This window comes from Phytophthora sojae (genome assembly GCF_000149755.1).
Source record: "Phytophthora sojae unplaced genomic scaffold PHYSOscaffold_4, whole genome shotgun sequence".
Lineage (NCBI taxonomy): Eukaryota > Oomycota > Peronosporomycetes > Peronosporales > Peronosporaceae > Phytophthora > Phytophthora sojae.
The window spans coordinates 4756943-4767332 of NW_009258118.1; the positions used below are offsets into that span (position 1 = coordinate 4756943).

Consider the following 10390-nt stretch of genomic DNA (forward strand, 5'->3'; position numbering starts at 1 on the left):
CGGCAACGAAATCTCCACTCACAACGAAATCTGCGCGCCGCCGCTCACACCATGGACGCCCCCGCATCGAGCACCGACGCGCCGCTTATCCCAGCGCAACTCCCGCCTTCTGCGCCTCCAGTGGGGGGGTGCGGAGGCGGGCGCGGGCAACAGCGGCGGTAGTCTGGCTGCTAGCGGCGAGGCCCATGTGTCGGTCAAGGCCGGCAACCCTGCGCGCAAGGCCGACGAGCAGGAGGGTACCGGCAACAGCAACGACGTGGACGAGGAGGAAGAGGAGGAGGAGGAGGAGAGCGCGGCGTCCTCTGCGAAGAGCTCGCCTCTGCACACCAGCGACCAGCCCGTCCGAGAGGACGAGGCCATGGAAGAAGCTCCCATCCGGGATCCTCTGCGCGAGCGCACGCCAAGCGTCACGGCTGCGGTGTCCAGCCTGCTGTCGTTCGATGAGGTGATCGACTTCAAGGCGTCTGGCATCCTCTCGTCAACCCATCCGGGATCTCAAGAAGTTGTCAACATCCTGCCTTCACGCCACGTTCTCCCGCCCAAGCGGCCTGGTGACGGCAACTCCCACCTGGTCGGGGTTCCTGCACACCCATTGGCGTATCAGTCGGAGCGCTAGGGTATGGCGGCACGGAGGCGTTAGCAATCTTCGACGGCTTCTCCGCCCAGAACCTCCACGACTTGGGTAACCTGGTTGACAGCCAGACGGAGCTGCGCAATAACTTGCTGCGCCCGCATGCCAACCGCGAGTCTCCCAGGCTGTCGCAGCTCGAGACCACTTTGAACTCGTTGCTGTGGCGCCGGGAGGCCGCCTCTGTGCTGGCCCAGTTCCCAGCCGGGTGCTTCGCGGAAAAGTTGTTCTTCACGACGTCTCTGCTTCATCGTATCCTCGACCGGGCACGGCGTGGCGACATCCCCATTCAAGGGCCGGTTGAGGTATCTCCCGGCGGGGGCGCCGCCCTGCAACAGCGTTATGACAGGCTGTTATGACAGGCTTGTCGACGAGCACCGGTTCCTGCAGATGTATCACCAGCGGGAGGTGGCTGCACTCCGGGCGGAGAAGGTGGAGCTCCAAGCCCAGCTGGAGAAGGACTTCGCCTTGGAGGCGCAAAGCCATCTGGATGAGGAAGACGCGCTGCGCAACAAGGTTACCGAGGCCGAGGCCAAGCTCGAGCGTGCGATCTTGGCCGGCCAGCGTCTGCGGGTGACCAGCCAGGAGGATGCGTTTGACACCGACCGGCTGATGCGGTTCCTCAACCAAGGTGGGGCTGCCACTCGCGGTCGATGGTCCAGACTGGTGCGTCTGCTGCGGCACTTCCAACGGGGGTCCACACCTCCTGCGCACTGAGTCACCAACATCACCGTCGAGGCCGCTGATCGTCCGTTCAGGATGATCCCACCCTATCCAGGCCCAGTCGACCCGGCCGTCGAGGACGATAACTACCAGGCGGGTGACGGCAACAGCGGCCAGGACGGCGATTGTGAGGAGAAGTCGGAGGACAATCCACCCCAGCCACTCCGTTCGGACTTCCCGTCTGCAGATGGATCTCCGTCCAAACCCAAGCGGCGTACGTCCAAGGGGTCTCGTTCGGGGTCGTGCCCACGTGGCATGGCCGAGCTTTCCGGCAAGGGTGGGCCAGTGTACGTCCAAATGCGACCCACGGTCCACCTGGGGTCTGATGTGCTCCCTCTGTCGCCCCAGACGGACTTCAAGCGTCTGATTCCTGACTGCGCTGCGTCCCTGCCGGAGTTCGTCCCTTGGTCGGATGTCCGGTTGGATGTCCAGTTCGTCATGCGGATGGACCATGGGTACGAGGAGGCCTTGGATATCCTCCGTCAGGATCGTCCGGCCCACCAGTATTTCCTTAAGCCTTGGCTTCTGGAGATGCTGGTCAAGATGATGTACCATGGCACCCTGGACGACACTCCCTGGACGCGGTACGTCCCCGAGACCTTCTACAAGATGGCTGAGGTCACGCTCCAAGGACGTCTCCGGTCGGGTATGTACCCCGAGGAATTTCTTCCACTGCGTAACCTGGCTGAAGATGCTACCGCCGAGATGGAGATCGTCGAGGTCGATGACTCTAGTGAGACCAGTGGTTCCAGCGACTCCGACTACGAAGACAAGGCCAAGACATCTACGTCCAGGAAGGGCGCAGATGGGTCGTCCAAGGCGGAGTCTATCGAGGACAGCAGTTCATCTAACAGCGACACTGATGAGGAGCAGCCAGCCAAGCCCAAGCGCAATCCCAAGCGGAACCGCGTCGAGTCATCTTCGGACAGCTCGTCCGAGGGTGAACCCCAGTCGTCTTCCTCGTCGCAGCGTCGGTCTCCCCGGTTGTCGTCCCAGAAAACGCCTCAATCCCATCGGTCCAAGTTTGCATTGCAGGACAAGCCCGACCGGCCATCATCCAAGAAAAATCCCAAGAAGCGCAGCCGGACGGCGAAGTCCAAGCGGGAGGGTGGCAAGTCGCCCCTGGCACAGAAGTCCTACGAGGAGGGAATTGGCGATCATCGAGACCCCATTTGGGGACATTGTCTCGTGGCGTCGTCGTGGTGTCGACACTCGTTTCTCTCCGAAGAAAGGTGACATCGAGGGCCAGGCGTCTGGGTTTCCTAACTACGCACCTCAGCAGCCTGAGACCAAGTACCTGGCCAGACGTTGGCCCGCAGTCGAGGATGAGTATGCGGCCCTGGTCGAAAAGGAACCCTGGCTGGAGATGTTCAACAGCCAGGTCAAGGTCATGTACTTCCACCGCCGAGACCAGTTATCCCCGGCCGTGATCCGCATATTGGACCAGCATGTGGAGTACATGAAGGATCACCTCCCGGCCTTCTGGCACATTCTACATTGGTTCATGATGAAGACCAAGCCGGAGGACGACGAGAAGTGCGACGACCTCACGATCTACGAACGGGCTCAAGACCTTCACCGCAAGCGCCAGGCGTTCCACGACGGGGTTGCGCGCACCTTCGAGGCCCGCATCAAGCGTCTGATCAAGGCCGGCATGCCAAAGACGATGGTCTGGGAGCCAGGATTCTGGTTGTATCTGCTACCTGTATCTGGTCGACGAGTCAACCAAGAAGGACGATGGCACGCGTTACACCCTGGCTGACCAGATCGCGATGGCCGAACTCGAAGACCCCGGCCGGACTCAGTGGACTACCGGTACGGATGACGAGCGTCTGGCGCACGTCCCAGCCAAGATCGTCAACAAGATGCTGCTCCCAGAGCACGAGTGCGTCGACAACTGGGTCTCGACCAAGTTCCAGTGAAGTCATCCCATCCAGCATCCACAGCGGTCCCGGATGTAGTTACATATCCGTAGCGTAACACTTTAATTCTACAATCACCGTTAATGTCTTCGCTGTCTTCATCGTTTCCTTCTTCGGTCGGGTTATCCAGGTCGGTTCAACCTTGAGCGCAGTCTTGTTCATCTCTTGTGGCTTTGGCACCTCCTTCAGGGCGACATAGTCAACTTCATACACTCGCCGTCGAGAACTCCATTCTCGCTCGGGTTACTCTCCATAATCACAACTCCATCGTAGATCCGCTCCATACAAATTCACAATCAATTTTCCGTGATTCACACATTCACATCCAGGCATCTCGGGTCTTCGTCTGGGAATCTCCAACTGGGATCAATACTCCCAACTGGGGTCGCCCCATTCGGACTTGATCACTCCCAACTATTGTATGTTAGGGTGGTCGTCCCCAGCCTGCATGGCTTGGAACCGCGCTCGGGCTTCGCCCCTTGATTGAACTCATACAAGAGCGCTCCGCAATTCAGCTGTGCCATCGGTATCCATTCAGGCTCATCATACCCCTTCCATTTGATGAGATACTCTCGTGCCCGTTTGGACGTCCGCGTACGCTTGTCCCACCTGAGATCCATGATCTTCTCCTCTTCGTACGCGTCATTCTCGTTGTCCGCTTCCCAGTTGTCTTCGGGAAGAAGTGCTGTGTCAAAGTCATCGTTGTCTTCGATCTCCGGTTGGATTATAGGCCGTCTGGGATACAACGCCCGGGTTTTCAGTCGACTGATGTGAACCCAAGGGTTTACACGGTAACCCGTGTCCTCAACCTTGAGCCTCACCCGGAACTCGTCAACCACTTCGGCGATCCTGAATGGACCATGCCACAAGTGGGCCAACTTGCGACTCAGACCCGGCTGCACTTTTGGGATGTACAGCCAGACTGCATCCCCAACGTTGAAACCTGCCTTGAGCCGGTCTGACAACTCGTTCCACTTCCGGGTTTGCTCTTCCGAGCGAGCCCGTTTGGCCTTCCTCTGGAGGTCTTCTGCACATGCCCGAGCGTCACCGTAGTCCCGCTGGAGTTTCCTTCGCCACTCATACGCGGTCCGTTCAGGGACACTGGAGGGTTTAGGCCCCAGCATAGCTGAGATCGCACCCTTGACGTCCCAACCGTGGACCAGGTAGAATGGGGTATCCAGCCGGGTTGCATCAAACGACGTGTTGAGCGCGAACATGAGTCTCTCTGCGTGGTCATCCCAGTCGCTCTGGTCAGCTTCTGTGATGTAAGCCCGGATGGACCTCACCACAGTCTGGACGGAACGTTCCTGTCCATTCGCCTGGGGTCGGTAAGCCAACGTAGCTCGCTGTCGGCTACCCAGAAGTTCCCTGAACCGAGTGAAGACTTCACTCATGATCCTGGGATCCTGATCGTGACGCAGTAGGGAGATGGCTCCGAAGCAGCGGAACCCCCTCTCCTGATACGCTTCAGCGACATCCTGAGCGGTGGTAGAACTCATCGGTTTGCACATAACAAAACCTGAAAACGCGTCCTGGAACAGGAGCAAGAACGTGTTACCCCGTTCGGACTTCGGCAAATGGGTCACGAAGTCCATCAAGACCACTTCGAAAGGCTCTCTGGGCTCGATGTTCCCGGGCGAAGGTCCTGGATTCGGCGGACGCCCCTTGCCACTGGCGCAGTCGGTGCACTCCTTGACGTATCTTTCAACATCTGCGTATATCCCCGGCCAGTAGAACTCCAGCCGGAGTTTCTCGTGCGTCCGGGTTATTCCCTGATGGCCACCTTGGAAATCCTCATGGGCGTAATGCAACATGTCCAGACGGAGTGCTCCGGTACGACTAGGCGCAACTCGTCGGTCTTGCCGCGAGGTTGGTCCCAATTGGTCCTGACCAGTCGATAGAGTACGTCCCGAACACCCAACGCAAATAGGTCTGCCCGCTTGGACAGCTTGCGAATCTCCAGCCGGGAAAAGTCATCCAGGTCGCCCTTAAGGAACTTCTTCAGATTCACCAACTCGGGATCACCGTCCTGGTGCACCTTGATCCGGCGCCACCTCTCAGCTTGATACTGACGTGGGTTCATAGGATCACCCCGGTTGGAGTCCTCGCGGCTCTGGCTACGAGTTAATGCGGCCATGACCCTGGCTGCCATTGGCAGGGGAGCTGACTCCGGCCCGGGACCAGCATCATTCGGCACTCCAGTCGTAGATTCCCGACTGGGTTCGTCGGGGGGATCGTCGCTCGGGGCCACTTCAGGCTTCATGATCTGTTCGTGGATACGAGAGACTCGCCCCAGATGTTCCATTTCGTCCGGGTCATTTATCGCACAGGACTCTCCGAGCGCCAGTGTCTTGGACGTCAAGTAATCTGCAGCCTGGTTGTACTCTCGCTTGACATGTACCAGCCGGATCGAGGTGAAGTTCCGTTTCATCTCCTCGTACTCGGCCAGACGTCGCTGCAGGTTTGGTTGGTTGCAGTTAATCAGTCCTTGAGCCTGTTGGATGACGATCCGAGAGTCTCCGACAACAACCACATCCGGGATACCCCGGTCGTGGATCATCTTCAACCCATTCAGGAGGCCGAGGTACTCAGCGTCGTTCACCGTAACATCATCCAGGATGAAACCCCGCGCGGCCAGGACTTTCCAGCCGGGGAGCTCCCAGATGATACACCCACAACTTCCTCGCCTCGTCGATGTCTTCGCAGCTCCGTCGAAACTCAAGGCGTATCCAGCGAAATTAGCCTCCAGCATCTCCACACTGATCACCGGTGGGGGTTTCACTTGGCCCTTGGCCGGGATGAGCGACTCAGCAACCTCGTCCAGGTGCTCACGCGGCGTTATGCCAGCGCCCAGGATCGCGGCCAGGCCGTCTTCGTCTCGCTTCACCTTCTGCACTTCCAAGTCCCAATGGGATAGTGTTAACCCCACCGGACATGTCGGCCGTCGGCGGTCTTAGACTTCAACAGCCAGGACAGTACTGAATACCTGGTGTACACCTTGATCGGGCAACCCTGGACGAGAGTGTTAAACACATCCAGAACTCGCATGACAGCAACTGCCTCCTTCTCGGCGATGTGGTATCGAATCTCCGCGTCGTTCAGTACGCGCCCCGTGAACCTCACAGGATGGATCACTCCATCATACTCCTGGCCGAGGACCGCGCAAACGGCCCAGCGGTTAGCATGCGGGATAATCACGAATGGCTTGGTCCGGTTGGGGTGTCGCAACAGGGGTGGCGACACGATCTTCCGTTTCAAGATCTCGAATGCCTCCTTCGCCCTGGACAGATCCCGGCCGGACTTCACTTGATCCTCCGTGAGCTCATACAGGACTGCAGCCACAACCGGGAAGTCCTCAATGAACTTGTGATAGTAGTTGAGGCTTCCGAGGAATGACTGAACTCCCTTCAGGTAGACGGGAACGGCAGATCCTGAACACCCTTCGCAATCTTCGGAGTCGCGCGCAGTCCTTCGGCACTGATCTCGTGGGAGAGATTCGGGATACTCAACTTCCCGAACTCACTCTTGGGCGGGCGGACAGAGATGTTCCAATAGCTCAACCGGAATAGCAGCGCATTCAGGTCCTCACACAACTGATCCCAGGTGGGCGCCCCATGCGCAATGTCATCGATGTAGGAACTCCGTCCGAGGACAGGTCCCATCTGGGACAGCATCGGGATGTTGCGTTGAAACACAGTCATCCGTTCCACCAGGACGGGAACACTAGCTCCAGCCTTCTCCCGTTCGGATTCATCCCGGACGGACGGGTCCAAACCGAGGAACTCGAGTACATCTGGGTCCACCTGTTCTTCTTCTTCCCGAGGGAGACGCACGAACCCCAAAGGCAGTTGTTGATCACCGCCTGATATACGAGTGGGGCATTCTTGAGCCCAAATGGCATGCGTACCCACTGGAAGTGTCCGAATGGGCAGATGAACGCGGAGATTAGCTTCGCACGTTCCGTCATCCGGACCGCCCAGAACCCGCTCGCCATGTCCAGACTCATGAACCACATAGCGGCTTCGAATCCAATCAGGAGATCATCGATCAGGGGCAACGGGTAGCTAGAAAGCCGGATGAACCCATTAACCACTCGATAGTCGATGCACATTCGGATGTCCACGCCATCCTTCTTGAGGACGATCACAATCGTGGAAGCCCATGGCGACAGCGACATCTCAATCAGACCCGTTTCCAGCAGCTTCTTCAGGAGCTCGTACACCTTCATCATCAAGTGAGGGGCAATGGACCTTGGTCGTTGAGCAACGGGTTTTGCGTCACCCACATCCAGGTCACACACCACGCCCCTGGCTGGGGCCGCGCAGCATTGCCATCCCCAAGGAAGATCTTGCGGTGATACTTGAGTATAGAGCGCAACTTCTGTTCCCCATCCGGGGTAGTCCGCCCGGGCTCTCCAACATCAGCCTTGTCGATATCACATTCGGGGCTCAGGTCCTTCAGCTCAGGAAGCAACGCTAATTCGTCACGCAGTTAGGACAACAACTCGCTCCCCTCGTGCAGATACACTCCAGCTTCCAGGTAGAGCTCCTCCTGGTTGATTCGCATGCATCGATTGTACTCTTCCTCCAGCTTCCGCAGCGAGGTACTGGGCATCGACGCAGTGGGTATGTCAGGCTCTTCCCGGTCGGAGATATCCTCCGAGCGGTCACCATCCAGGTCGGACTCGGCCAGATCAGAGATGCTCAGGTTCCACTCACCAGAACTCGGATCGGACTCAGCTGTAGTGCCGACACCGCTGTGAGTATCTTCGACGGTCGGACGTCGACCGGATTCTGCTTCCTTATAATCTCCATCTGAGATGCCCTCGACAGATCCCGCCCGGGACTCAGCGTTACCCTGCTGGAGCATGACCAGCCGGTCCGTCCGGGATCCCGATTCAGGCCGTAGGAGAATCCTGGTTGACCATTCACGCTGTGGTCTTTCTACAGCTGGGGCTGCCGACTCCACTCGAGCTCGATCTGCTCTTGCTCCCGTGCCTCTGCTTCCGGAGACATTGTGTTCTCGTATATCAGCTGTTGCCACTCCTGATACCGCTTGCTTCCCGGCCGGACAAATCTTCCAAACCGAGGAAAATGCCCAAACTCGACGATCCGGGCCACAGGAGCCCGGTTGTCGATCCACACTCTCTGCTTAGAGATATTCACCACCTTCACTGAGGATGCCCACGACTTGGTAGCATACAGGATCTTGGTGACCCAACGATCACCCCGGCCGGCCCACACAACATCCCGTTGGGGGTTGCTCTGACCGTACCTAACCTTCACGATCGCATGTTCGCCCGGACGGAGATAGATCCCCTCATCCGGGGTTACCGGGAGATCCAAGCCCACTTTGTCGCGGTGCGGACCGTCACACATCACAACAGTTTCTTCGTCCGGGAGCTGCACTAGTCCTTCTCGCACGCTCAACCGCACTCCAGCCGCATACATGAAGTTCATCCCCAGAAGTACTTCCAATCCTTCGCCGATATTCGCCAACCAGACACTCATCACATACACCACGCGGAATCCCAGAGTGATCTTCACCCGGGCGTACGACGTAATGTTGGTGGGAGCACCTCCTAATCCGGACACCCTGATCGGCTCCGGCAATATCCGGAATTTCAGCTTGAGCCTACGCGCAAGATCCAAGCTAATCATGCTTCCAGATGCACCAGTGTCCAAGAGTATCCTCGTTCGGAGATCGTTCACCGCCCCATGCACTGTCGCCACTTCATGACTCTCTTCAGGCTCGTGATCCTCCCACCAACCGTATCTTTGTCCGGGCTGTAGGATGACTTCGACTTAATCATCGCCATCCGGGTTTTCCCGTCCAGGTTTCGATCAGTTGGGGTCGTCAAACTGGTCCTGAAATATAGCTGACATGCATTGGTGGTTATCTGGTTTTCTCCTTCTCAACTCGGGTCCAACATTAACTAAGACACACAATCCTTTGGGTTTCGCCAGCCCGGCGCGTTCTGGATCCCCATCCAGCGGGCTCACTAGTTTAACGGCGACCCCGGATTGGCCTCTTCATCCAGCAGTTGCTTGCGCAGGGATGGAGGCAGGTATTGCAACATCCCCTTCCGAGCGAGTTTCTTCGCGACTTACTAGGCGTCGTAATCTCCACAGGTCCCTTCATGAATCTTGCCACAGCGTGAGCACGGCTTCACTCGACACGCGTATCCCGGATGGCCCTTCCGGTTGCACCGGTCGCAAACGATCTCCGCCCAGCAGTTCTGCTCTTTGTGGCCAAACTTGAGGCACTTCTCGCAAAACTCGTTCCGGTTAGGGTTTTCCCGTCGGGGCGACTGCCATCCGGGCCGAGGTGATTGCCATCCCGGCCGGGGCGACTGCCACCCTGGACGGGAGTCGCCCTGCGTAGGCGGGCGCCACCCACTCTGCTCGATCGCCTTGAAGATAGCCTGACGGAGTTCGGGCTCCGGGATCTGAGCAACGGTTGGAGCACTTGGCGCCACCTCAGCCGGGGCACTCCGGCTGGGCTCCTTCGACTCCGCTTGGGACAGCTTGGCTTCCTCGACTTCATCCTCGAAACTTACACGACCTTCAGATTCGCAGCCGGACTCCCCGTCCGAAGTTGCCACAAACGCACGGTGCCTCGGCTTGAAACGGGAATCCTGGATGTTGCCCGCTCGGAAGTCCCGCCTGGGCCGTGGCGTATCATAGCCCCCATCCAGGTTCAGGTCCTCCTGTTGCTCCAGGATGTCTTCGAGGTCGTCCAGGCTGCGGATCTTCTGGTTAGCCAGGATGGCCTTCAGCTGGGAGTCCCGGAGGTTCTTCAGGAAACGCTTGACATGTTGCATGCGCTCCTTCTTGGACTTCCGGTACTTGATCCCCGCCTTGACCGCAGCCTCGTTCAGCCTGTAGAATAACTCCATCGGGGTCTCAGACGTCTTCTGTCGCATGGAATAATACCGTTCAGACTCCGACGTCCGGAGCTTCAGGTACTTGCGACGGAACACCTGGACGAAGCGCTTCCAATTGCTCTGGACGTGCTTCTCCAGTTGGTCGCGCCAATTCCGGGCGGCAGGTGACAACTTCATCTTGAGCTCTCGAACCTTGGTCTGGTCGGATCAACCACCCTGGACGGAGATGTT

At 58.2% G+C, this 10390-nt stretch overlaps 2 protein-coding genes across 2 annotated transcripts; both read left to right on the forward strand.

Moving 5' to 3' along the window:
- Positions 1-1750: 1750 nt before the first annotated feature.
- PHYSODRAFT_366962 (hypothetical protein) lies at positions 1751-2089 on the forward strand (the record flags this gene model as incomplete). The annotated part of the gene is made up of 1 exon (XM_009528847.1): positions 1751-2089. A coding segment is annotated over one exon (339 nt), but the record flags the coding sequence as incomplete, so codon positions are not given.
- Positions 2090-2717: 628 nt separating this feature from the next.
- Positions 2718-3273, forward strand: PHYSODRAFT_261327 (hypothetical protein; the record flags this gene model as incomplete). Its single annotated transcript, XM_009528848.1, has 2 exons — positions 2718-3020; positions 3073-3273. 2 exons carry the CDS (start codon positions 2718-2720, stop codon positions 3271-3273), a joined length of 504 nt encoding a protein of 167 aa, XP_009527143.1.
- Between the last annotated feature and the right edge of the window lie 7117 nt (positions 3274-10390).